Source organism: Pristiophorus japonicus, chromosome 4, assembly GCF_044704955.1.
Source record: "Pristiophorus japonicus isolate sPriJap1 chromosome 4, sPriJap1.hap1, whole genome shotgun sequence".
Classification (NCBI taxonomy): Eukaryota; Metazoa; Chordata; class Chondrichthyes; family Pristiophoridae; genus Pristiophorus; species Pristiophorus japonicus.
Genome location: NC_091980.1, coordinates 266,219,364 through 266,243,710, shown reverse-complemented (window position 1 = coordinate 266,243,710; position 24,347 = coordinate 266,219,364). Strand labels below are relative to the sequence as shown.

At 44.1% G+C, this 24,347-nt stretch overlaps 1 protein-coding gene across 3 annotated transcripts in view; it reads left to right on the top strand.

Annotated features, from left to right (window-relative positions):
• Window positions 1-24,347, top strand: part of fancm (FA complementation group M) — a 175,910-nt gene that overhangs the window by 97,480 nt on the left and 54,083 nt on the right. For all 3 annotated transcript variants that reach the window (XM_070879411.1, XM_070879410.1, XM_070879412.1), the window contains exons 8-12: window positions 5,341-5,439; window positions 6,569-6,759; window positions 9,739-9,945; window positions 11,313-11,559; window positions 24,107-24,264. In XM_070879411.1, the coding sequence (XP_070735512.1) occupies window positions 5,341-5,439; window positions 6,569-6,759; window positions 9,739-9,945; window positions 11,313-11,559; window positions 24,107-24,264 (902 nt within the window). The remainder of the gene's footprint in view (window positions 1-5,340; window positions 5,440-6,568; window positions 6,760-9,738; window positions 9,946-11,312; window positions 11,560-24,106; window positions 24,265-24,347) is intronic.

The window sequence follows — 24,347 nt, the reverse complement described above, 5'->3', positions numbered from 1 at the left end:
GACTGTCAGAAGGCTGCGTTTCTGCAAAGAAGTTGTAACACAGATCTGTGAATTGGTCAAAGCAGACCTGCAACCTAGAAGCATCAGGAGGACTGCTTTGTCAGTTGAAGTGAAGGTTACAGCTGCACTTTCATTCTATGCCTCCGGCTCGTTTCAAGCTTGGGATGTGTGCTCCATCTCTCAACATGTCTGCATTTACCAGGTGACGGCTGCACTGCGCAGAGGAATGACTTCATAAAGTTCCCTATGACTGCCCAAGCAATCCATGACGGGGTTGAGGGCTTCTCCAGGATTGCTAGCTTTCCACATTGCCTTGCGGGCACCTTTTTTGGAGGATTCCAAGATGTACAGGAACAGAAAAGGCTTCCGCTCCATTAATGTACAGCTCGTTTATGACTACATGCATCATATCATGTCAGTCGATGCAAGATACCCTGGGAGCACCCATGATGCGTTCATGCTATGCGACAGCCTTATATCTGCCATGTTTCAGCAGCAGCAGCCAGAAGGGCAGAGCTGGCTACTGGGAGGCAAAGGGTATAGCCTCACCACCTGACTCATGACACCCCTATGCGTAAGCCGGACGGAAGCTGACCGTGAATACAATATGTTGCACATTGCGACGCGCAGCATCATAGAGAGGACCATTGGCATCTTGAAACAGCGTTTCCGATGCCTGGACCATTCTGGAGGCTATCTGCTGTACTCCCCTGAGATTGTCGGTCAGTTCACTGTTGTGTGCTGCATGCTGCATAACTTTGCCATCATGAGGCAGCAGCAGCTGGTAGAGGAATGCCCACCTGCGGTGAGAGTGGCTGATAATCATGATGTGGAAGATGCAGATGACGAGCAGGAGGAGGAGGATGAGGAAGCCATGCAAGTGCCTGAGGCTGGGGTACGATGGCAGAGGGCAGGCCATCGTGCCCCTTTAACGATTGCTCGAGCCTTGCGCCAGCAGCTCATCCGTGAACGCTTTACTGCTGCCTGAGGATTCAGCGACAACTATTCCACATGGACCATGTTTACTGTTTGACGCTGTTCCGTAATGTGTTAATGGAACATGATTCAGTTTTAATGTAAAATATCTTTTATTCAAAAGTTTAACAAACTGTTCTTTTGTTCATAACTTGAATAAAATTATTCTTGTATCAAACTTTACTTTAAGATCACTCACAAACTTTTAAACTTGTAAATTTACATAACTTACAAAAAACTTTTCATTTGAGAACAGTAACAACGGCCCTGAAATTCCAGCCTCCCCAGGTCCGCATGGAGTGTGTATGGACCCGGGAAGGCAACGGAAAAGCCAGTTTTCTATCAGCTTTTTCGATCTGTCACGTATCTGGCTTGACAGATGGCCACATCTCAGGGAGAAGGACATTCCCACAGCAGAGATTGGGCTATTTGCCCATTTCTTGCCCTACGAATGTCCTTAAAATTCTTGCACCTGGTAAAAGCAGGGGCATAGCCTACTTTTACCAGCGTAAGAGTTTAAAAACATATCAAAAATATATAAAAAATAAATAACATTTAAAAATACATATTTATGTTAAAAACCCTGCCCACTCAGGTAATTTTATTTTAAACCATAATTAAAACTTTTTTTTTTAGACCTGGCAAATATGTATTTTTTCTAACATTTCTATCAACTTTAATTTCTATAATGTATTTATGTGAGGTGATTTTTAAAAATGTTTTATGTAGTGTTTGGGGTGTTTCTTATTCATAGTAATAGGAGTTTCAGACTTGCGATACTCCTATTACTATGAATGAGAAAATACTTTACCGTGATTGGGTGAACAGGCCCACGTGACTCCCACGGACATCCCAACATGAACGTGCTCCCCTTGTGCAAGAAGAGGAGGCCTCAGGACTGGGATCTCTGAGCGTTCGAGCAAAAGGTAAGTGCGCATCTTTTCTCCTCATTTTATCGAACGCCCACGGGAAGAAGAAACCGGGATTTCTGCACCCATCCATCTCTCCTCCACCTTATTCTAACACCGCCCGCTGCGCTTGGTCTTGGACTCTCCACCATCCTTGCCTGCAGGCGATGGCGCAGTGTTTCTGGGCTTGGAACCAAGCTTATTCTTTCTAAGATCTCGGTACTGCGCACCTATTGGGGGCGGGGGCGGCGGTGGAGTCAGCTGAAAGTTGGAGGGCCCGGCTTTGGACTCTTCAGAGGCTGGTATGGGGATTGGAATGATAGTTGATTCTGTCATTGGGCATGGGGTTTGGCCGTGTACCCTTATTGCAGCAGCTAACTCCAACATGCCGTCCCGCATGCGCCCTGACAGTGTCTCAATGGCCTGTAACATTCCCTTCCTCAGGTTGAGCAAAACTGTGAACTACCTGCAATATTCCCCTCCTCATGGTCAGTGATGTGGTTTGCACTACCTCTGACATTCCCTCCCTCATGGCCACTATTCCCTCACTGATGGTCCTGGACATCGTGCCCATTTCTCGTGTCATTGCTGTTACTTCTCCCGACATTCCCGCTACCTCATCACCCACCCCACTGATGGCGTCCAGGAGTGATCGGGTACGGTCAATGCTCTCCGCACTCAATGACATCATCTGAACCACATCTGTTAGATCCTGCACCTCAGGAGAGCGCAGTCGAGTTCTCCTTCCCCTCCTCCCTACGGGTGTGCCTCGCTGGGACCCGCGACCTTGGAAGGTGTGAACCCATGTAATGTCCCACCAGCGCTCGCCGTGAAAGGGGCTGTCATCTCAATGAGCGGTACCTCCTCCAAAGTCAGTACAACAATGGGAGCTTCATCCAGCTCCATCCCCTCCCCCTCACCCCAATGTTCTTGGTCTGGAGAGTTGGATTGGAAAATGTTCTCCTCTTCAGGCTTGTCCATGTCTGAATCTTCTGCATCGTCAGGGTTGGCCTCAAGTTCTGCAAAATATAACAGAACACAGACAAATGGTTAGCAGCAGAGGAGGGGGCAGGGTGGGTGGCTGGCATGAGTAGGTTCACACATCGCAGGCCAGGCAGCAGGCTGATTTGAAGGACCACGATGAATTTGCAGGACTTGCCCTCTCCCTCGAGTGTGGGCCCAGCTTGTGCAGTGGTGATTGCTTTTCTCCAGGCAGGACCCATCAAAGCAGTGACCCTCTCTTCTAAGGGTGTCAGTGGCTGCAGATTTGCCAGGCCTCCTCTTATTTGAGTTCTTTCTCTTTTATTATGTGCCACCTTGCTCTGCAAAGATGAAAACCTAATTTTTTTTAAAGAGGGTGTCTTTCTGCTGGGTGGGACATACAGATGGTCACATTTACAATTGCATTGAATAAATGAAAATATTACTTGCACTAACTACTTGACCAAGGTCCTTCCACTTCTTTTTACACTGGCCTCCAGATTTCGTGGTGCTTACCATTGCACAGTAGTCTTCTGCAACTTGGTTCCAGTATTTCTTTATTTCTTTGGGTGGAACTTTTATGTGACCTCTGCTGGTGTCCAGCTCCTGCCATCTGTTCTCAATCACAGTAACTAGTGCCTCCACTTCTTCCTGTAAGAAATTCTTGGTCCTTGCACGGCGTTGCATCTTGTACTGCTGCAGCTGCGATTTTTATTCCAATGCTCTCACACAGCACTCAATATTTTCACACGCACAACTGGCTCTTTAAAATGGCCGATTGCCAACTTGGAGCTGTACTGCGCATGCGTGTCCATTGCAATAATGTCAAATGTAAATTTTTTGTCCCGTGCAAGCGCAGAAGGTGTGGCATCGTTTTTCAGCGCAGATAGCAGGCTCCACCCTCTGAGGTGACTGGACACACTGCGCGGCACCAAATTCGAATTATACATTGGGGAAACTTTGCCAATATGCCAGAAAATGGGCTTGGGGAAAATTGAGCCCTTTGTTATATGAAGCTCTGGTTAGACCCCATCTGGAGTACTGTGTTCAATTCTGGGCATCATGCATCAGGAAGGATATATTGACCATGCAGAGGATGCAGCGCAGATTCACGAGAATGATACAGTGGCCAAAAGGGTTAAATTATGTAGACTGGTTGCAAAGACTAGTAACAGATTAAGGGGTGATCTAATTGAGGTGTTTAAAATAATTAAAGGATTTGATGGGATAGATAGAGAGAAACTATTTCCTCTGGTGGGGGAATCCAGAACAAGCAGGCATAACCTTAAAATTTGAGCTAGGTAATTCAGTGGTGATGTCAGGAAGCACCGCTTCACAAAAAGGGTAGTGGAAATCTGGAAAACTCTTCTGCAAAAAGCTTTTGCGGCTAGGTCAATTGAAAATTTCAAAGCTAAGATTGATGGATTTTGTTAGGCAACGATATTAAGAGCTACAGAACCAAGGCGGGTAAATGGAGTTGAGGTACAGATCAGTCATGATTTAACTGAATGGCGGAACAGGCTCAACGGGTTGATTGGCCTCCTGTTCCTATGTCCACCACATGTTGAAATATTTTTTTGTCTAGGAATGTGCACTGTAAAGGAGGTGGAAATGATGAGGACTGCAAAGCAATGATCCTGGCTAGATTGGCTGCTTATGAAACTGGGATTGTTCTTTTGTATACATTCATTTGATTGGTATTGCTGTTTGTAACCATTGAATTTCGAAGATGCTGAGGATCAGATTTGGCAGAAAATGTTAAATATTCAGCGTACAAAATGTGATGTCCAGCAAAGTTAAAACATGTATTTGCCTTTGTGATAGCTGCATTTATCATGCTCTGACTGTTGGGATGCGAGAAACTTGTACACAGGTAGAAAGAACAAATCCAGCTTGTCATGGACTGACTTTACAGAGCTTCTGGAAAAATTGGCAGTATGCCTAGAACCATCTGTTTGCTCTATATTTACAGGCTACTGTGTCTTATTAGAGCAGTGTTTTTTTCCATAAACTGGGTGGTAGATTTGGCAGCTTACTCGGAACTTTGTTCCAGGGACTAGTGGATCTATACATTTATTAGCTGTCTGATTTACTTCTGAAACAATTTGGTGCTGAATTCTCAGAAAAGGATGTTTTCAGGCTTGTGGCAAGTCCCAGCTGGAAACAGAAGAGTTGACTCCTGTCGTATAATGCAATGTATTAGTGGCTTCAGTCTGGTCATGATGGATTATACTCTCCATTATAACCAAATTAGAATGAATTAAGTTCAATTTACCTCTTCATTTATTCTGTTTATAGAATATATAATGAGGAACAGTAGATTATCTCCGCATTTCCATTCATAAGGAATACCTTCATTTTGCCAGACAGGAGGTTTTCTTCATTTGTGATGTAACCTAATTATTACACCATTCCTTATTATGAAGCTTTTGTGCCTTTTTATATATTGCAGCCTTCATAAAATGTTTTATTTCAGGGTCTGAAAACAGAAAACAATTAATCTACAGTCACCCCAAACTACAAAAGCTTGAAGAAGTTGTAGTGGGCCACTTCCAGTCCTGGGACAAATCTGGAGGTAATGTGCATCTGGACATTGGTACTGGTTTGTGAAGTAAACCTAAGAACCTCTGTATAACCTTTTCTCAATTTTCACATTAAAGTAATATTTTCATTTTAATAGATTTCTAAACTGTATAGTTGAAATATCCAGCAAATTAATATTACCTTTTCTAGAGCAATCTTATCATTTGAAATCATTGCATGGTGTTGTAATGTTGTTCGGTATATAAGCATACATTGTACTTTGTTTAGAAGTAGAATTCAAAAGTACCGATGGTGGACATTGATGACAGTTGTTTATTATTTGTTCTTGAGATTTGGGTAATGCTGGCAAGGTTGCATTTGTTGCCTTGTGAAAGTGGTGATGGGCCAGCTCCTTGAACCACTGCAGTCCTTTTGGTGATGTTGCTCCCATGATGCCAGTGTTGGGTAGAGAATTCCAAGAATTTTGACCTAGCAGCAATAAAGGAATGGTGATAGAAGTCCAAGTTGGGATAGTGTATGACTTGGAAGGCGGCAGCAATCAAGCAAACTGCTTTGACCCAGATGGTGTCGAACCTAGTGTTGTTTTGGCCGCACCCATCCAAGTAACTGATAAGTATTCCCTCAAACTCCTGACTTGAGCCTTGTAGATGGTGGAAAGGTTTTGAAGGGCTCAGGTGCTGTAATAGTATACTTGCAGAAATTAATTTCATATATAGTCTTTGAATTCTGGACGACTTACTTTATGGTGCTGTATAAATGTAGCACACACTTTCATTGTAGGCAACAGTCTTGCAGATTAGATTATAATTTGTTACAATGTGTACTTTAATACAGTCTTGTTGTCTAACAAGGCTCAAAGGGAATTCATTGGTAAAAACATTAAGTGGTGGGGTTTATCCCCCAATTGCATGTTCCTGACATGGGGCATCGCTCCCGGGGAGCACTGGTGAGGAAATTAGTCCCTGCAGTCCCTGATTTTTTTTTTTCTCCTTCTTTTAATTTAAATGGACAATAAAATTAACCTGTGGGCCTGCAATTTTCCAACCAGCATTCCCTAGGAGTTCCAGGAGTGGTCAATTGGTATCAGCCCTATGATTCCTTGCAGTGCTTCTTCATTGGCTGTTAAGTTAATTATGCGCACCTTTTTGGCTTCTTTTCAGGTCCAAATACTTCTGGAGGAAAGGTTGATGGAGTAAATACTCGTGTTATGATCTTCTCCTCATTCCGGGACAGTGTTCAGGAGATTGCTGAGATGCTCAGCAAACATCAGCCTCTTGTGCGAGTTATGACATTTGTCGGGCACTCTTCAGGAAAGAACACAAAGGGGTTTACACAGAAGGAACAGCTTGAGGTAACATGGATGAATGCTCAAAGTCTTCTGAGAAAATTGTATAGTGATATAAATAATTACGTAATGCAAAACTGTTAGTGTAGCAATAATGTGGGTAAGCATGATCGAGAAATTGGGGTATATAAAGACACTGTTATGATGAGAGGTGACTTCAATCAACCCAATATAAACTGGAAAGTTAAGCAACAGAATCAGAACTAGCTTTTTGATCCACAGATTTAAGAACCCCATGGTAACAGTCACCTAGAATGGTTTCTTACAAATGACCAGGATGAGTTACATAATGAAACTCTAGGACCAGTGACCACATTTGGGACCAGCAGTGTTATTCCATTTAAAATTATCTGGCAATCCAGGTCAAAAAAGTTATTTTATTAAGGCAAACTTCATAAAATTGAACAAAGACCTAAAATAAATTAACTGAGAAATATTGCTGAAAGATAGCTCCACCAAACAAAAATGAAACCCCTTTAAAACAATAATGTTGAGTATGCAGGAGAAGTATATACGCAAGAAAATATGTTAAATAAACAGTCTCAAATGGATTGCTAGATCAATTCCAGTGGAAATTGAAAAAAGCTATAAGCAAACAGGGATCAAAGAGGAATGTAACTTGGAGGAGAAAGAAAACAGATTAAACGGAACATTAAAAGTTCAGAGGAACCGAGAGATGAGGACAGTTGAAGTTAAACATGGTTTCTCTAGCTCAACAGGTTTATTCAATGCATTAGCTAATCATGGTTGGCGTGTTAGTTGGGACATTTAAATTGGCTCCTCTGCCCTTGGATTTTAGAGTCCGAGAAGGAGGCCGTTTGGCCCATCACACCTATGTCAGCTCTGAGCTTTCCACTTGCCATCTAAATTTTTATTTTTCAAATATATTTCTACCTCACTTTTAAAACTTCTTATGGATTCTACCTCTACCACTGTTTCTCGCAGGGCATTCCAGGTCCCAACAGCTCTCTGTGGTTAAAAGATATTCTCCTAATCTCTCCCTTTGTTCTTTTAATATTTTTTATGACCTCCCGTTACCCTAATTCACTGAATGATGGACATAGTTTTTCCTCATTCACTTTGTGTTATGCCATGTACTTGAGGTCATCAGATCCATTTGCGTTCACCAAGTTTTTTTTGTTGGACTTATCCCCATGTATCTATCCTACTCTTTCCTCTCCACCCCCACCTCCTGAGAGATCCGTAGCCAATTCAAAAATAAAATTAAAAAATTATACTCTGATCACTTGAAGGCAATCAATCAAGCAAGCACCAAATTCATTACTTATTACCTGTAATCTGTCCTCCTTTTTTCTGCTGTAATCACGAAGATCTCAAGCGTTCATCTAATGCCGTCTTGCAAGGTGTCAGTCGTCACTATGACCATCTGAGGAAAAATATACCTTCTGAACATCCAGCCTCACTCGCTGCTTTCAGTTTAAATGGGTGGCCCTGGTTCCACCTGGCCTCATCACCTCAAACAATCAATTTATTTGTACATTATTGATGCCCTTTATAATAAATACCTGAATCAGTGATTTTCTAAGTCTACGCCTTTCCAGCAAATCCAAATGCAAGGCACAAAGTCTATCTCTTCATGACTCTGTGTACTTGGATTGGGAATCATCCTGTTGCCCTTCTCTGTACCTTCTGCTGGGGAGGGCCTAAATTGTATACAATAGTCCAGATTAGGTGTCTCAAAAGCTTTGTATAATCCTATTATCATGGCCCTAGTTTGGTACTGAATAAACTGGGCAATGCAGACCAGGCCCTTGTTCACTGGTTGTAGTCGAGTCTGCCATTGGAAGTGCAATACCGCTGCCACTGGTGGAGGAATGTAATTGTTGTGTGACAAGTTACGCAGGCAGTTTCCATTACCTGTATAAACGTAGGCATAGGAATTTATAATGGAAGTAGAAAATATAACTTTAAAATGGAGACTGAATTATGTCTGCAAATCCTTGCCCAATTAACCCCCACCCTCTAACCCTGCTTCACTTGAAGACTGCCTGTGTGCAGTGCCACAGGAGACCGACTAGTATTTTTTAATTACATATTCACTAGTGCCAGTTTTTTGTTTTAATGTTATCATTCCAGAAGGTGACTATTTTGGTTTCATTAGAATTTATTCATAAATCATTGTAAAATATTTAGCACAATTGCACAAAAGGATTTGAAGATGCACTTGCATCATAAATGTCTTGCTGAACAGTCAGAAAATATCCATACACAATCAGTAGCTGAAATCAAAATATTGATGGGTTAAAAATGAAAATTTTCTGCACATTTATAGTTTGGTGTATTTCTTGCAAACATTGCACCATCGCACCACCGCACCTATGCAGCGAATATGCAGTCTCCAGAGAATACAACAGTAAAGAAGTGCAGATCCAGGCCGACTTGACTAATCTACCACCAACCCCGTCTCCAATCTAGAAGGCCATTTTAGACAGTCAGCTTTCTCCCCTTAACCTTGATGACCGATGGTAGAATGCTTGGAAGAATCGCACATACTAAATGGATTCCTTATACAGGACCCCACTGTACAACCTGAAGGATCAAACCTTCCTCACAAACCGTGGACAGCCACCTCCGAACCAGTCATGGTAGATGCTGTCACCATCTGCATAGATGGAAGATTAAAGCATCTCCATCATGCTACTGTGGAGCTCCGAATCAGACCCTGGATCACATCATCGAACACTGCCCTCAGAGGAAATTCGCAGATAGCCTACAAGATAGCCACACTGTTGCACTGGAAGTTTTGATCTGGACATCTGACTAGGATATTGATATTTAATTTGTTTTTGCTACTACCATGTGAAAGAAGAAAGTGTATTTCTGGTCAGGGTCAAAGTGGTATTTTATGAAAAGTTAGTTTGTTGCCTAGCTTTGGGAAGACAAAGAACATCTTGATGCTCTTTTGTAATGATATACAACATTGCTTTAATAATTCCTTATTTCCACTTTTTTTTCTACTGTCAGGTTATGAAGCGCTTTCGTGAAGGTGGTTATAACGCATTGGTTTCTACATGTGTTGGTGAAGAAGGATTAGACATTGGTGAAGTTGACCTCATTGTTTGCTTTGATGCTCAAAAGAGCCCCATTCGCCTGGTACAAAGAATGGGTCGAACTGGCCGGAAGCGCCAGGGCAGGATTGTGGTCCTCCTTGCAGAGGGACGAGAAGAAAGGGTGAGTCGAGTCTAAAGAGCTACTTTCACACGATTGGCAAAAAAATTAATACTGTAGTTTTGTATGTGGTTATTGCAACAATTTTGTTTTTATGTGCATCATATTGGAATCAACCTTTGGAACTATGGTGCGTTTTGAGTCAAATCCGTTTAGTTTACATTAATCCATCATCATCATAAGCAGTCCCTCGAAATCGAGGAAACTTGCTTCCACTCAAAGTGAGTTCTCAAGTGACTACAGTCCAATACGGGAATTACAGTCTCTGTCACAGGTGGGACAGACAGTGGTTGAAGGAAAGGATGGGTGGGGAGTCTGGTTTTCCGCACGCTCCTTCCGCTGTCTGTGTTTGGTTTCTGCATGCCCCTGGCAACGATATCCGAGGTGCTCAGCGACCTCCTGGATGCTCTTCCTCCACTAGGGCAGTCCTGGGCCAGGGATTAATGATCCATTCAACTCTTAACACTCATCTGTCTTTAACCAGTTCAACATTTAATTGCCTATCCAGTGCATGTGATCTGTCTCTCAAAATGTCTAGAGAAAGGGCAGCAAGAATGAGTGGAATTCACAAGTAGGGGAGCTTAAGTGTGCAGTAAAGATTTTGTAAGAGAATATATCATGCGATGTAGAGGTACATTTATGTAGGGCTGTTATTTTGTGTGCATACTAGCCAGTGATTAAGAACATAAGAAATAGCAGCAAGAGTAGGCCATACGGCCCCTCGAGCCTGCTTCGCCAATCATAATTTATACGTTTCGATAAAATCACCTCTTATTCTTCTGAATTCCAATGAGTAGAGGCCCAACCTACTCAACCTTTCCTCATCAGTCAAGCCCCCATTAGTTAGGGGACGTGTTACAAGATGAGATGTGCAAATAGGAGAAATGAAGAAACTAGTTTGGTCTTTAGAATAAGCCTAGTTGTTTTTTTACTTTTGCTTATTAGACTTTCTATTTGTGGATTGAACTGGGAAACCTTTCTAAAGTAATGTTGTCAATTGTTACAGTAGATTTATTTTTACTGAATTCCTAACTGACCTATGTGGTTGGCTGAAAGATTTACCATAACGATATAAATGAATTGTTGGCGGGAAGGGGGGATTGAACCAAAATGGGGATATTCTATCTACAGGAAAACACTGAGGTTTTCTACAGATAGTTTCAGCTTTGAAAACAGAACCTGATTTTGGTGAGTGTATATTTGCATGATGGTACGAAGCACACTGTTCTAAGTGGAGGAAAAAACAGAGAATTCGAGAAACCGTTGAAGGAGGAAGAGATACTTTTTTTGAGCAATACCATGATCAAATAGTGATGCTTAATTATTTGTAAAGCTATTTTCAGTTAATAAACATTTATATCTATTTGTAGACCTACAACCAAAGTCAGTGTTCCAAGCGGAGCATTTACAAAACCATTCTAGGAAATGGCAACAAGTCCTTTCACCTTTACGCTAATAGTCCACGCATGGTTCCTAATGGTCTGAATCCAGTTGCACACAAGATGTACATAACTACTGGAGAGTATGAATCAAGCAATGTATCAAGGCAATCCTCAAATCAAGGAAGAAAGTCGAGCATTGTACTTCCAGAATCTTTCATGTACCACAGAAGCCCAGGTATGATAGAAGGTTAGGTGATACTTTCTGCATTTTGTTTGTGAATAGATTAACAAATCCTGAAGTAAAACAATGAAATTTCACATCTGATTTTTCTTTTATGTTCTCAAAAAAAATTCTGCACATATTTTTGGAAGCTATTGTACACTGATTGCATGGATCTTGAGTGATATACATCCATGTTATGGTCTTTAAGATTTAATTTTGAAAATAGATTTAATTTTCTTGATAATTCATTCAAGGGGTGTAGAATGCAGCGTGTTAGTGCAAGCATATAGGGCCCAAGTTTCCACATGATAAAAAATGGGCGCCCCTCCGAGCTGGGCGCCCGTTTTTCGCGCTGGAAAAAAAAACGTGCGATTCTGGTACGCCCTGCAGCTCCATGTCTGCTTGGCGCGGAGCCTACCGCTCGCGCCGATTTTGTAAGTGGGAGGGGGCGGGTACCATTTAAATTAGTTTTTTTTTTCCTGCCGGCAACCCTGTGCGTGCGCGTTGGAGCGTTTGCACATGCGCAGTGTGAAGGAAACATTGGCACTCGGCCATTTTTGTAGTTCTTTGTAGCTGTTTAATTTTTGAACATTTTTTAATAAAAGCACATTGCCATCAGCACTGAGGCTTCTTGCAGCAGTGAGAAGGCTGCAGGAAGCCTCAAAGTTGAGGCAGTTGTGCCCCCCCCCCCCAGCCCGCTGTCAGGAACGGCTTCCCCCCCCCCCGCCCGCGCGGGAACGAACGGCTGCCTCCTCTCCTCTCCCCCGCCCCCCCCGCGGGAACGAACGGCTGCCTCCTCTCCTCTCCCCCGCCCTCCCCGCGGGAATGAACGGCTGCCTCCTCCTCCTCCCTCCCCCCCCCCCCCCCCCCCCCCCCCCGCCGCGGGAACAAACGGCTGCTTCAAAGGCTTCCTGCAGCATTCTCCCTGGCTGAAGCACTTTCACACAGATAGGAAGATGGTTTATTTAATCTTTTCTTTGCTTATAAATTTTTATTCAGGTTGGATTTATTTGTATAATATTTGTATAAGTATAAATAAGGATTTATTGTAGAATTTAATGACTTCCCTTCCTCCCCCCACCCCTCCACCTTGTTCCGGACGCCTAATTTGTAACCTGCACCTGATTTTTTTAATGTGTAGACAAGGTTTTTTCAGTTCTATAAAAATCTTCACTTGCTCCATTCTAAGTTAATTTGGAGTACGTTTTCACTGTGGAAACTTTCAAATCAGGCGTCAGTGGCCGGACACGCCCCCTTTTGAAGAAAAAATTCTGTTCCAAAGTGAAACTGTTCTAACTGACTAGAACTGCAGAAAAAAAAATGTGGAGAATTGCGATTTCTAAGATAATCCTTTCTCCACCAGTTGCTCCTAAAAATCAGGCGCAAATCATGTGGAAACTTGGGCCCATAGTGTGCAATAACATCCCAAAAAGCTTTATATATCACTCTGCCTGTATTGTCACTGCAGTTAGACAACCTGAAGCTTCTTGAAGCATGCAGTTTGACAAAGTGCTCCAGAATCTAGCAATTCTGGTTGTTGGTATTCTTGAGCTATGCGTACTTTCCTTTTTGATTGCTTCCCTTTTCTTTCTCTCCGCTGCCTCTCTTCAGCCTCTGTGGCTCTGTGATGCAGAACAGCCAACCAGTGTTCCCATCTTATGATATCAGTTAATAGTTATGTTATGTTAATAGTTTTCAAGTTCCTCTTTAAACTTGAGCAAGGCCGCTGCGCTGACCTAGGAAGCATCTCCAGCTCTCCATACTCGCTCTGGCCTATATGTGACTTCAGTCTCACCCCAACGAGGTTGACGCCACATGGACTACAGCGATTCAAGAAGGCAGCTCACCACCACCTTCTTGAGGGCAACTAGGGATGGACAGTTATTGTTGGCCTTGCCAGGAATGCCCACATCCCGTGAATGAATAAAAAAAATACAAAAGATCCTTTTGGAAAACGCACATCTGATATAGATGACTAAGCCACCGGAGACGTTTATATAGAACTAATGCATAATATATTCATTCTTGGGATGTGGGCTTCTCTGGCAAGGCCAATTTTTTTGCTCATCCCCAGTTGCCTTAAAAAAAATTATGGTGGACAATAATGTTCCCTTTAAACCACGTGACTGCGCATCTCTCTGCAGCTTCCACGCAACTGGCTCACCGGCTTTTAAATAGGAAATACTACGCATTCATGGTATTATAAACTGGCTGCACGGCTCCTTAAAGGGGCCGTGCACCCAAAATAATTACGGGGAACATTGATAGGCAACCTTCCGTAGTGATTTGATAAACTGAGTGGCTGCTAGGCAATTTCAGAGTAGTTCAGAGTCAACCAAGTTAGTATGGTAGTGGAGTTATTGACAACAGATGGGCTAAGATCGACAGATAGGCCAGATCGGGTAAGCTTGGCAGCTTTCCTTTCCTAAAGGACATTAGTGAACCAGTGTGGGTTTTTATAACAATCTGAAAGCTTCATGGTCACTTTTACTGATGCCAGTTTATTTTTTTTATTTCCAGTTTAAAAAAAAACTGAATTCAAATTCTCAAACTGCCATGGTCGGATTTGAACTTGTGTTCTCTGGATTATTAGTCCGGACCTTGGATAACTGTAAGCCAGTGTTGGAGAAAAATGATTGGACTTGGCTGAAAGTCCGCAGTAGCCTTAACGAGCAAACAGCCCTGTTTAGGGGTTGGACAGTTTGGCACAATTTTGGGATGGCCCCAATAATCCTGCTTGTTGCTACCACAGAAACAGGCCAGTTGCCCCATAAGAACATAAGAAATAGGAGCAGGGGTAGACTATTCGGCCCCCTGAGCCTGCTTCGCCATTTAATACGATCATGGCTGATCCGATCATGGACTCGGGTCCACTTCCCTGCCCGCTCCCCATAACCCTTTATTCCCTTACCGGTTAAGAAGCTGTCTATCTCTGTCTTAAATTTATTCAATGTCCCGGCTTCCACAGCTCTGAGGCAGCGAATTCCACAGATTTACAACCCTCTGAGAGAAGAAATTCCTCCTCATCTCAGTTTTAAATGGGCGGCCCCCTAGTTCTAGTCTCCCCTATTAGTGGAAACATCCTCTCTGCATCCAACTTGTCAAGCCCCCTCATAATCTTATACATTTCGATAAGATCATGTCTCCTGAATTCCAATGAGTAGAGGCCCAACCTCCTCAACCTTTCCTCATAAGTCAACCCCCTCATCTCCAGAATCAACCTAGTGAACCTTCTCTGAACGGTCTCCAAAGCAAGTATATCCTTTCGTAAATATGGAAACCAAAACTGTACGCAGTATTCCAGGTGTGGCCTCACCAATACCCTGTACAACTGTAGCAAGGCTTTCCTGCTTTTAAACTCCATCCCCTTTGCAATAAAGGCCAAGATTCCATTGGTCTTTCTGATCACTTGCTGTACCTGCATACTAACCTTTTGTGTTTCATGCACAAGTACCCCCAGGTCCTGCTGTACTGCAGCACTTTGCAAACATTCTCCATTTAAATAATAACTTGCTCTTTGTATGCCAGTGCTTATGCTCCATACAAGCCTCCACCCCCTCTACTAAGGAACCCTCCCTATCAGTATAACCTGCTATTCATTTCTCCCCTTCTCCCTCATGTACTTATTTTGCTTTCTGTTAAAGGCATCTATGCTATTTGCCTTAACTACTTCATGCGGTAGCGAGTTCCACATTCAAACCACTCTCTGGTTAAAGAGGTTTCTCTTAAATTCCTTATTGGATTTATTCGTGACTATTTTATATTTATGACTCCTAGTTTTGGATTCCCCCCCCAACACACACAATTGGAAACCTCTTGTCTATGTCTACCCGATCAAACCCCTTCTATTAGGTCACCCCTCAGCTTTCTCTCTTCTTGATGGTTCTAACCTCTCAGTTCTGGTATAATTCTTGTAAATACTTGAGCTATATATGGACAGATTTGGAGGTGTAAACATGGCAGAAGTGATGTCAAGGTTTGACCCTGATGTTTCTTACAGACCTTTTGTTAAGGTGTTACCATAGTACTCTATTTGACATAAACATGGAGGTTAGCTTTAATTGCATTCTGCTCATATGATACTGCTTTGATTTGATCTTGTGGTTGAGCCATCAGTTCTGCAGATTGCTCCATGTTGTAAAAGCTGATTACATGGAGCAGGCTGCCATCATGATCATGCACTTCAGTGATGTCTGCATAGTTTAGAACAGTATGGAAGGTTAACTATCAGCTAATTGTTGAACAGAAATAGCAAGTCATCAAGTCTGTAGTCTAGTAGTTTTTCTTCTCTTTTTCATTTTCTTTTCCCCCTTCCCCTCTCCTTCACCCATGTAAATAAAAAACATTCAGGTTAGGAACTTTGGGCTAGAAATTCCACATTTAAGAATAGCATTGTTTCTTGGCGCTATTTGCGAATAACGGACGATTTTTTTTAATGCTGAAATAACGCCAAAAAAATAAGACCCAAGTTTTGCCAAAAGTTTTAAAAATGTTGGCATCGTGTTTAAAATACCACCATTTTTAAGGATGGAGATCAATTTTTTCATGTTTAAAAATAACGCCCGTTCTGCACATGCCCAGATGCTGGTGAATGGGGTGGGGTAGTCAAACTGGAGTTATTGGGATTTAGTGCAGGTCTGGAAACTGATCAGCAGAGTTACACGCCTCAGGCTGTCAAACACAACAGTTACATGCCTTAATCAGTTTAAAAATGCAACCACACAGAAAACTTAGTACGCAGACCTGTCAATGACTCTACTGGACACTGATTTCCAATTATATTTAACAACCCTGGAGATCCTTCAAAAAAGTTGCTACGCCAGCATGTAGGATCGCTCCCTCGGCCGGACACATCAGCTCGGTGCTCGGCTCCCACCTACCCCCGGCAAGTACCTCTCCTCCCCGGTCTCGGTGGCTGGGCACTCTGGTAAGGGTCGGCGACTGGACGGCAGGATCGCTCCTTCGGCTCGGTGCTCGGTTCGGCTTCCCCCCTCTCCTCTCACTCATCACATCCGCTGTCACTACTGTCAAATTCTCCTTAATCTTCACCGTTGAAATTGGAGTCATCGGGCAGCTTAAGAATGGGATTGGGGCAATCCCACCCCAGGTTTGTTGCTCCCAACGCCGAGCCTGCGGCCAACACCTCGCCGTAGGCAACTAGGCCCATATAGCAGTGCCTGGTCTCCAGTCGTCCTGGACCTCCTTGCCACTGGACCAAGACCTCACTCAGCTAAGCCCTTGTGGTAGCCGGTGTGCACCGATCACCCCACGTTAAAAAAAATCGCGCACAGGCATCTTCCACTCCTCTAACATGAAGTTCGGGACCTGGAACATCAGGACCCTCATGGACAAACCCCAACAGCGACAGATCGGAACGCCGCACCGCCATAATTGCCCGGGAACTTGGACGCTTTGATATCGACATCGCAGCCCTAAGCGAGACCCAGCGGGCAGGGGAAGGCCAGCTCAAGGAACAAGGTGGAGGTTACACCACCTTCTGGAAAGGGAAACCAGAGGCAGAACGCCACCTCCACTGAGTCGGCTTTGCCATCAAAAACGAGCTGGTCGACCGCCTCAAAGACTCCCCCTGCGGGACTAATGAACGCCTCATGATGCTTCGACTCACCCTATACTGGAACCAGTGCGCCACAATCATCAGTGCTTACGCCCCAACACTCGATGCAACAGATGAGGCCAAAGAGGGTTTTTAATCCAACCTCAAAATCCCTGAACTGCGTCCCCGCGGGTGACAAACTGATCCTCCTCGGCGACTTCAACGCCAGGGTCGGCAGGGACACTGACATCTGGGGAGGCGTGATTGGCAGAGAGGGGGTAGGGAAAGCCAACTCCAGCGGTACCCTACCCTGACACAATGTCTAGAACATGAACTTGTCATCACCAACACCATGTTCCACCAGAAAGATAAATACAAGGCATTGTGGCAACACCCTCGCTCCAAGCACTGGCACCTGCTCGACTATATCATCATCCAAGCCAGGGATCGCAAGGATGTGCGCATCACCCGTGCCATGACGGGAGCTGACGACTGCTGGACGGACCACTGCCTAATCAGATCCATCATTGACATCAACATAGCCCCAAAGCAGAAGCAGAAGCAGTGTCGCAAAAAAGTCAATGCCGGGGCACTTGAGGACCCAGCTAAGAGAGCCCTTTACAGTCAGCGCCTCAGAGCTAACCTGGCATACCTTGATGACCCCGAGACACAGAATGCCCACAGCGCTTGGTCTGCCTCCAGGCCTCCATAACCAGTGTCTGCAAGGAGACGCTCGGTCACTCAACCAGGAAACACCAGGACTGGTTTGATGAGAATGATCAGGAGATTCAAGAACTAATAGACTGCAAACGCAGGGCATTTCTGAGCCTTAAACAGCAACCCAACTCTGGAGCAGCAAAGCAGCATTACAGACGGCTAAAGGCTAAGGTCCAACAAAAAACCCGAGACCTAAAGAAACAGGTGGTGGATGGAGAAAGCACAGGAGATACGGCAGCTGGCCGACAGCCATGATGTGCGAGGATTTTTCACCGCAGTCAAGGCCACATACGGACCAAATTCCCAAGGCCCCACCCCACTCCTGGCCAAGAACAGGGAAACACTCATCAAGGACACCGAGGCAGTCAGGGCCCGCTGGAAGGAACACTTTGAAGATCTCCTCAACCGAGACTCTGCCTTTGACTCAAGTGTTCTTGACTCCATTCTGCAGCATGCTACCCGCCACCACTTCAGTGAGACCCCAACACTGCATGAGGTAGAAAAGGCCATCCGACAGCTAAAAAACCAACAAGGCTACGGGAGCAGATGGATCCCTGCTGAGGCACTGAAGTATGGCGGAGAGGCACTACTGGTGCGACCTCATATCTCTCATCTGGAGGGAGAAGAGCATGCCGGGAGATCTTAGAGACAGTGATCATTACCATCTTTAAAAAGGGGACAAGTCCGACTGTGGCAACTACAGAGGAATCTCCCTGCTATCAACCACTGGAAAAGTCATCGCTAGAGTCCTCCTCAATCATCTTCTCCCCATGGCCAAGGAGCTCCTCCCAGAGTCGCAGTGCGGATTTCGTCTCCGGGGCACAGCGGACATGATTTTTGCAGCGCGACAGCTGCAGGGAACAACACCAGCCCTTCTATATGCCCTTCTGCGACCTTACAAAGGCCTTTGACACTGTCAACCGCGAGGGTCTATGGAGTGCCCTCCTCCGTTTCGGATGCCCCCAAAAGTACGTCACCATACTCCGCCTGCTCCACGACGACATGCAAGCCGTGATCCTTATCAACGGATCCATCACAGACCCAATTCATGTCCGGAACGGGGTCAAGCAGGGCTGCGTCATCGCCCCAACCCTCTTCTCAATCTTCCTCGCTGCCATGCTTCACCTCACAGTTGATAAGCTCCCCGCTTGATGGAGCTAAACTACAGAACCAGTGGGAAGCTGTTCAACCTTTGCCGTCTCCAGGCCAGGTCCAAGACCACACCAACCTGTCGTCGAGCTACAGTACGCGGATGACGCCTGCATCTGTGCACACACAGAGGCCGAACTCCAGGACATAGTCGATGTATTTACCGAGGCGTACGAAAGCATGGGCCTTACGCTAAACATTAGTAAGACAAAGGTCCTACACCAGCCTGTTCTCGCCGCACAGCAAGGCCCCCCCCCCCCCCCCAAAACATCAAAATCCACGGTGTTGCCTGAGACAATGTGGACCACTTCCCCTATCTCGGGAGCCTCCTATCAACAAGAGCAGGCATTGATGATGAGATCCAACACCGCCTCCACTGCGCCAGTGCAGCCTTTGGCCACCTGAGGAAAAGAGTGTTTGAAGATCAGTCCCTCAAAACTGTCACTAAGCTCATGGTCTACAGGGCCGTAGTAATACCCGCCCTCCTGTATGGCTCAGAGACGTGGACCATGTATAGTAGACACCAAGTCGCTGGAGAAATACCACCGGTGATGCTTCCGCAAAATCCTGCAAATCCCCTGGGAGGACAGACGCACAAACATCAGCGTCCTCGTCCAGGCCAACATCCCCAGCATTGAAGCATTGACCACACTTGATCAGCTCCGCTGGGCAGGCCACAGAGTTTGCATGCAAGACACGAGACTCCCAAAGCAAGCGCTCTACTCGGAACTAGTCCATGGCAAACGAGCCAAAGGCGGGCAGAGGAAACGTTACAAGGACACCCTCAAAGCCTCCCTGATAAAGTGCGACATCCCCACTGACATCTGGGAGTCCTTGGCCATAGTGGAGGAAGTGCATACGCGAGGGCGCTGAGCTCCTCAAGTATTGTCGCGAAGAGCATGCAGAAATCAAGCGCAGGCAGCGGAAGGAGCGTGCAGCAAACCAGGCTCCCTGCCCACCCTTTCCCTCAACAACTATCTGTCCCACCTGTGACAGAAACTGTGGATCTCGTATTGGACTGTACAGCCACCTAAGAACTAATGCTAAGAGTGGAAGCAAGTCTTCCTCGATCCCAAGGGACTGCCTATGATGATGATGATGAGTACAGTGCATCCAGGACTGCAATGTGGACAGTTTGCACATAGCAGAGTTAGGCTTTTACAAGCTGCCCAACTTTTATCATCAAACTGCAACTGTCAGTTATAATGCACAGGATTGTCATTCAACAGTGAGAGGCCGTACAATTTGAGCTTCAATACAGTAGCAGGAGTGCAATTGCAAACTCAAATCAAATCTCCTAAACTTTGCCCCATTCCACGGACGTTTATGTTCATATATTATCTGTTCTGCTTTGAAGATCATTCACTTAAAGTCAGGTTGAACTTGACAGATTGGGGACTAGATTAATTTAACCTGCGAGATTTCCAAGGTGGCGCTGATTTCGATCAGACTCCACCAGGTAAGGCAAGCTTTTTCAAATCCGTAATTTAGCAATGTCCTTATTGGTGAGACTCTCAAACGGCGTTATCATTGGTTTTGATGCCAAGTGACGTCACAAAAATGAGTCTCTCAAAAATCGGGCCGTATTTTTTTTTAAGGACGGCATTACACCACTGCCGAAACTAGCAAAATGGCCCTAATTTTATTTAGCTCCAAAAAATCTTGGCTCCAAAAAATGGAACTAAATCGATCCTTACGGTGGTGGATTTCTAGCCCTTTGTGTGAAACTGAATTGTTATATGGAAGAGGGAAAACTGGGTGGAAATAAATGATTAGGTGTGCGTGCATGTATGTTTGTGTTTGTGTTTTCTCTGCTAACTGTTAACTTTACTCATGACTTTCATTCAATTTTTTTCATTGGAACTTTCTTTCCTCCCCATTGAAATGCCTGCAAGCTTATTCTTTGTAACATTAATCTGATTTCCTTACAATTTTCCTTGCTTCAAGAAATATGTTGAACTGCCCTTGGTCTGTTCTTGTACAGTAGATTGAGGCTTTCAGCTCACTAATTGTGTACAAAAACAATACAGTTCAAAGAAGATCACGTTATCTTACTGGAATTCTGTATTCTAAGCTCAACCAAAGAATGTGGTGTGTCATTGCCAGAATATTCTGAGGATTTTAGGGTTGCATCCGTCTTCTCCAAGATGCTGTTGGCCGCATTCAGCAGTTCATGTGGCATCAGTAGAGAGGCTGTTTTGAAGACTGGAAACATTAACTGGTCTGTTCTCTCCACAGATGCTGCCTGACTTGCTGAGTGCTTCCAGCATTTTCTGTTTTCAGCATCTGCAGTTTTTTTTTACTTTTTGTCCTCAAGAAACTATTAGCCATCAGGTACTTTGATATCCACAGTGGGAATTGAAACCAAACTAGTGCAGCTCATTGTTTTCATTGACCTTAGTGTCATATTTGACCCGGAAATGAGCTTCCAATCACATCTGTTACATAACTAAGACCACCTATTTCCACCCCCATTACCTGTCTCCGCCCCTGCCTCAGCACATCTGCTGCTGAAACCCTTTGTTACCTCTAGACTTGACTATTCCAACGCACTCTTGGATAGCCTCCCATGTTCTACCCTACGCAAACTTGAGGTCATCCAAAACTCGTCTGCCGTGTCCTAACTCACACCAAGTGCTTGCTGACCTACATTGGCTCCCGGTTAAGCAACACCCCAATTTCAAAATTCTCATCCTTGTTTTCAAATCCCTCTATGGCCTTGCCCCTCCCTATCTCTGTAATTTCCTGCAACCCCACAACCCTCCGAGATGTCTGCGCTCCTCTATTCTGCCCTCTTTGAACATCCCTGATTAAAGTTGCTCCACCATCGATGGCCTTGCCTTCAGCTGCCTCGGCCCTAAGCTGTGGAATTTCCTCCCTAAACCCCTCCGCATCTCTACCTCTCTTTCCTCCTTTTTAAGACGCTCCTTAAAACCTACCTCTTTGATCATCTGCCCTAAAGTCTCGTGTTGCTTGGGGTCAAATTTATGTCTTATAACACTCCTGTGATTGCCTTGGGGCGTTTTACTAAGTTAAAAGTGCTAAATATATACAAGTTGTTATGTATTGAATGCTTAAAATGTGTTTGGCAGTGGTCATATCTATCTCCTATAATAACCCTGGCAATTAAGTTCAGGTGAATGGAGATTACTTTGAGTGGTTACTCTGTTGCCTCCAATTAAATAAATTGGATTCTAGTTTACTAGGTGTTGGTTTGGATAAATAAGGATTATTATCAGGCATAATTCATGAAAGTAAAACTTATGTATATAGTGCCTTATCATGTCTCCTGAGATATATCTGAAAGCACTTTACATCCAATGAATTTCTTAAGTATAGTAACTTAATGTATTTAAAAGCAGCATCCATTTTGTAGCCCATAAGATCCCACAAACACTGAGTGAAATGATCAGTTGATCTGTTTTTGGTAGTGGTTGTCAAAGGAGGAAAATTGCCTTGGAGATTAGGAGAACTCCCTTCTCTTCTTTGAATAGTACCACTGGGTCTTGAACATCTTGAACATGTCTCCTTCGAAGGACTGAACCTTCAATAACACAGCCCTTAGTATTGCACTGGAGTGTAGACAGAATCAAGTCTTGGAGTGAGACTTGTACTCATCACCACCTGATTCAGGAGAGAATGCTACCAATTGAGCCAAGCTGACCCACAACTTCCAATACTACATTAAGTGTGATGATTTTTTTTCAAAGCAAGATGGAATTGGAAATGCGAATCTCCATGTTGTGGCATGCAAGAACATTACTGTTGGAATTATGCATCTTTGTCTCCATTCGAGGTTCTTTTGATGAGTCCTTTATCTCTCTTGGCATAACAGTATTTCTAAGGCTGAATGAATGTTATATTAATGTTGTACTAAATGTTTAATTAGATTCAAACTGTAGGAGGTGAGAGAGAAGAGGCCAAGGTCACTTCCTTGATGACTCTTTTTTTCCTGTTGGTGCCCTCCCTAAAGGTAGAGCTTATTGTGAATAATCCACTGAGGAAATGAGTGTTGTTCTATCACAGTGGTAGGCAAAATATGGCCGGCAGATCATATCCGGCCCATCTAGTCATTCTATCTGGCCTGCTGGACGGGATAGAAATAGAATGCGAGCTGGAGCTCAATCTGCATATTCGTCTATCCACTTTCACCTTCTCATGGGCCAGAGACAGACCCGAGCTGCAGCCAAGGAAAAAACATAGTAATACTTAATTCAAATTAATAATTTGCAAAAGCAATTCTCCCAGCCAGATCTTAAAAAGATCCATTCCGTGATTCTTGGCCCCAATGGTGGATGTCCATACCCAGAATGCATTGCGTATTGGACTATGCCCTATCCAGTTTAGAGTTGAGTCATGGCTGCTCATCTCCATGACTCATACTGGCGCTGCATCTTTCCTCTTCTGGTGCACAGAATACGGCAGCAGGGGAATCCTCATCTGGCACCAATTGGGACGGCATTAGTAATCTTTTCAGAGGGACATAAGGGTGACTGAGGTGGAAAATTGATGCTGACACCGGCTCTAAAGAGGGTGCAGTTCTATTTCACAGCAATGATTTACAGAGACCAGAAGATACTACAACATTTTCAACTTTTATCTTTGATTCATTTCTAAGCAGTATCGAATTCATATTGTGTATTTAAGATAGCACATTGCATAAACATAAATTCAGATAGTAGTCAATGTTCCCTCTAATTTTGTTTCGCGTGTAGTCCTTTTAAATTTGCTGCGCGGCCGGTCACCATGCAACCGCGCATGCGCGTTATCTCTTCCAGCGGCAGGAGCTGAGGAGTGGCCTGCATGTGATCAGTGCGCAACCATGCAGCTACGCATCTTGGGTGGAAAATTTGGTAGGCAGCCCTCAACAGTTCATCAAAACTTGTTAAGTGGCTCTCCAGCCCAAATAATTGCCCACCCCAGTTCTATCAGATCTTGGCACAGATTACTGGAGGTTTTTTTTTTAAAAAGTACTTTCTGTCCCTTGGTTTCTTTGAAGGGAATGCATTGATTTAAAAATACATGCATATTTGAAATCATCTTAAAACCAATTTTTTTTAAAAGATGAAAATATTTAAAAATTGACTTGTTGAAATCATTTGTTACTGGAAAGGTACATTTTTGATTTTGTTTTTGCAGTGATAAAACAGACCAAGTCCAAGGAAGATGGTTTGTTGACTCCAGAAGAATTTGAAATTTGGGATAGAAAATTCCGCTTGAAAAATGATGATTTAGGGACACCAAGATTAATGCCAATTCCATTTGAGTTTGTAAAGGATGAACCAGAAGCTGTGGTGGTAAGTGACCCAAATTCTTCATTCATTTCAGCCACAGTACACAAATAAGGACTGCCATTGTGTGTGTGTGTGTGTGTGTGTGT